Genomic DNA, 3,513 nt, shown 5'->3' with positions numbered 1-3,513 from the left:
AACCTTAACTCAGGATAAGCAATAAATGCAGGAGTCTGCTAAGAACCCTGGCATTTTCCTGCTGCCCCACTGACAAGGTACAGTGTTATTACCCCCCAGGAAGCTCTCTAGCTTGAGATAAGATATCGCCCAGGATAAGACAAGAGAAGCTGGGTCTCCAATCTCTCAAATTAAGAAGACAATATTCAGGGCATCACAATAGTCACTAAACAGCTAGCTGGTCCCTGTAAGGAAGGAAACTGCTATTTCCAATAGAAGAAGAAGAAGATATAAATTCTCCCAGGCTAAGACAGGTCTGTGCCCGATTGAGGAAAGGCCCAAGTCACTGGGCTTAAAGCCATGTGACCTCATTCCTGGGTCTCATGTGAATCTGGTTGTGGGATCCCTGCTGTGGGCCAAATTGCCCCCACTTACTAGAAGGGGCACTCTGACAGCCATGGGTGAAGTTCAGGGTGTGGTTTGCCCAGCTGGCTCTGTTGCTAACGTTGCAGGTATATGTGTGCAGGCTGCTGGCATCAGTCTGGTTCTCCCAGAGGGTACCATTCCTTTGATTCGAGATCAGCGTGTTCCCTCTGTACAAAGCGTAGCTCACATTGTCATCCTTGGGCACCAAGCAGGACAAAAACAGTTGACAAGTCCCATTAGCCCAGAGCTTCCACTGGGCCTTCAGGAGAGGTGTCTCAACATGATCTGGAANCAGAGGTTCTGGTCAGAGTGTTCTGGAAATACAAGTCCTACAGGAATCAGAGGGACAGAGTGGACAATGCTAAAAACTCACCAAATATAAGAATTTGGAAGTTCTTAATGCACATTTTTCCGTTTTTGTTGGTGATCTCCAGCTGGTAGTGACCACTGTCTTGCAGCTTGGCTGACTTGATACTAAGAGCAAAATTCCCATAATCAAAACCATAGACATCACGAGAAGCCACAGTTGGGCTAATGGGATCAGAACTACACCAACTCAGGATCTCAGTTTTTGTGTTTGAGCCCTGTTCTATCTTCTTCCATTGAATAGAAACATCTTTTGTCTGTATGTTGGAAGGCCTCAGCCAGACAGGCTTTCCTGAGACACCAACCACTTCTTCAGAAGAATCTGAGCAGTCTAGAAAAAAAGAAAAGAAAAGAAATCCTTGTCCAAAGGTAACTGAATGAGTATGGGACCTGAGCAGTGTGGGCAGCTGCCTGTCCCTTCCTTAAGCTTAGGACCTGGTGTGAGGAGGAGCCCAGAGACCCATCTGTTCCTCCTTGTCCCCAGGCTTCACCCTCCAGTTGGAAGGAACTCACAGACCAACAATGACAGCTAAAATCTCTTTTGAAGATTCATTTTTAAAATATGTGTGTGTCTTTGTGTGTGTGTGTCTGTGTGTGTGTGTGTCTGTGTGTGTCTGTATAGTAATTTGTACAGGTGAGGGCGGTGCCCAGGAGGCCAGCAAAGGGCACTGGATTCCTTAGAGTTGGTGTTTACAGTTGTGAGCTGTCCTACATGAGTGCTGGGCACTGAACTCAGGTTGTCTAGTAGAGCAGTGTGCTCTCGGGACCGCTACGCCATCTCTCCAGCCCCAAACTAGAATCCCCTGATTCTACATGACAGACAAGTTTCAAATGTGTTGACAGTACTTAACTTCACAAGAACCCCGTGAAGGTCTTATCTTCATTTTTATAAGTAAGGAATTGAATCAGAAAATACTTAAGTAGTGGCTATAGAGATGGCTCAGTGGTAAGAGCACTGGATGCTCCTCCAGAGGACCTGGGTTCAATTCCCTGCACCCACATGGCAGCTCACACCTGTCTGTAACTCCAGTCCCAAGTGACTCGACACCCTCACACAGGCATATACCAGAGAAAACACCAATAAACATAAAATAAAAATAGATTATATATGTTTAAAAAAACACAAAATACAAAAAAAAAAAAAAAAAAACACATAACTAACCCCAGCCACACAGTAAACTGATGAGCAACTGATTTGGCTTTAGAAAGAGATTTTGGTTCAGGTTTTTTCCTAATATAATTTACTGTGGAGTATATGTACATGCATATGTACAGGTGCATGCGCTTTTGCACGGGGAGAGCAGAGATGGATGTTAAGAGTCTTTATCATTCTCCACATTACGTGTATGTGGGTATGGGGGAAAGCTCAGACTGCAGCACACATATGAAAGCCAAAGGAGAACTTTCAGACATTGATTCTCTCCTTCCATCTTTTTGGGNCAGGGTTTCCCTTGTCCTGTCTCCTACTCTACATACTCCAGGCTAGTCCGTGAGCTTCTCCTGTGAGGTGATTCTCCTGTCTCTGCCTCCCACTTCCCCTCAGGAGTGCTGGTATTTCAGATGCTAGCTACCACATTGGNTTTTGTGTATGTTCCAGGGATCAAACTCAGGTTGTTAGAATTGTGCGGCAAGTGTTTTGACCTACTGAGCCAGCTTGCTGGCCCTCTGCAGACAGGATCTCTCACTGAACCTGNACCTCATTGGTTGATCTAGGNTGGCTTTTTAATGGGTTCTGGGGACTTGAACTCAGGTCTTCTTGCTTTCAGATCAAGTGCTATTACTATGCACTAAGCCATCTCCCCAGACCCTTCTTTTTGGATTTTGAGACGGGGTCTCACTAAGTAGTCCAGGCTGGCCATGAACTCACTATCCTACTGAGCAGCTGGAATGACAGACGTGTTCCCCCATGCTCAGTTCATAGAGGATAATTTTATAAGCACCAATGTTATAAACGCCACATTACTGGTGTGACTCACTCCATTATAATTTGGCTGTCAAGGTCCCCTCCCAAATGTCCATATGCCATAGGATTGGTCCTCAGCTGATGACATCATTGAGAGATGGTTAGCTTATGGAACTCATGAATCAACTACACAAAGATGGGGCTTGGTCAGTGGGTCACTATGGACACATCTCTGAAGGTGACAACTTTCTCATTCCTGACTGTGTCTCTCAGCTGCCCAGCTGCTAGAAGGTGAGCACTTCTTTTGGTCAGATCCTCCCACTGTGACACTCTGCTTCCTCACAATCCACAGTCAGAACCACCCACCGACTAAGGCCTCTGAAATAAGGCAGGAGACATTACCTAGCACACACGAGGCCCCACATTCAGCCTCAGCACTGCTTAATGCCGGGAGTCAATGGCATACAACCGTACTCTCAGCATCCAGAGGGAGACGCAGAAGAATCAGAAATTTAAGGCCATCCTCAGCTACATGGCAAATCAGACGCCAACCTGGGCTACATGACATCTCACCTCAAAAGAAAAGGGCAAAAAAATACTCCTAAATAAGAATTAAGAATATAAATTTACTCCATTTTAAATTTGTTCCTCCAGATATTTGTCACAGTGGCAAAAAAGCCTGACTCCCAGGACACCGAGGGAAGCAGGCATGGCCAGCAGTGACAGCCAGAAATCCTGAACAGTCAGACCCAGTGAAAACAAGGCTGAACTCATAGCCCTTCTTGGGCCCTAAAATAGAGCTGGACTCACAGGCCTCTCAAAACACTTAGCGCATTGCA

General features: G+C 45.9%; 1 protein-coding gene across 1 annotated transcript in view; it reads right to left on the bottom strand.

The window, feature by feature from the left end:
• Positions 1-3,513, bottom strand: part of Cd244 (CD244 molecule) — a 34,668-nt gene that overhangs the window by 8,079 nt on the left and 23,076 nt on the right. Inside the window, exons 2-3 of the mRNA XM_029538703.1 lie at positions 779-1,102; positions 415-690 (exon numbers count right to left, since the gene is read on the bottom strand). Of these exons, the coding sequence (XP_029394563.1) occupies positions 415-690; positions 779-1,102 (600 nt within the window). The remainder of the gene's footprint in view (positions 1-414; positions 691-778; positions 1,103-3,513) is intronic.

This window comes from Mus pahari, chromosome 5 (assembly GCF_900095145.1).
Source record: "Mus pahari chromosome 5, PAHARI_EIJ_v1.1, whole genome shotgun sequence".
In the NCBI taxonomy this organism is placed as follows: domain Eukaryota; kingdom Metazoa; phylum Chordata; class Mammalia; order Rodentia; family Muridae; genus Mus; species Mus pahari.
The sequence above is the reverse complement of the archived record's forward strand: the minus strand, read 5'-3'. Positions and strand labels throughout refer to the sequence as shown.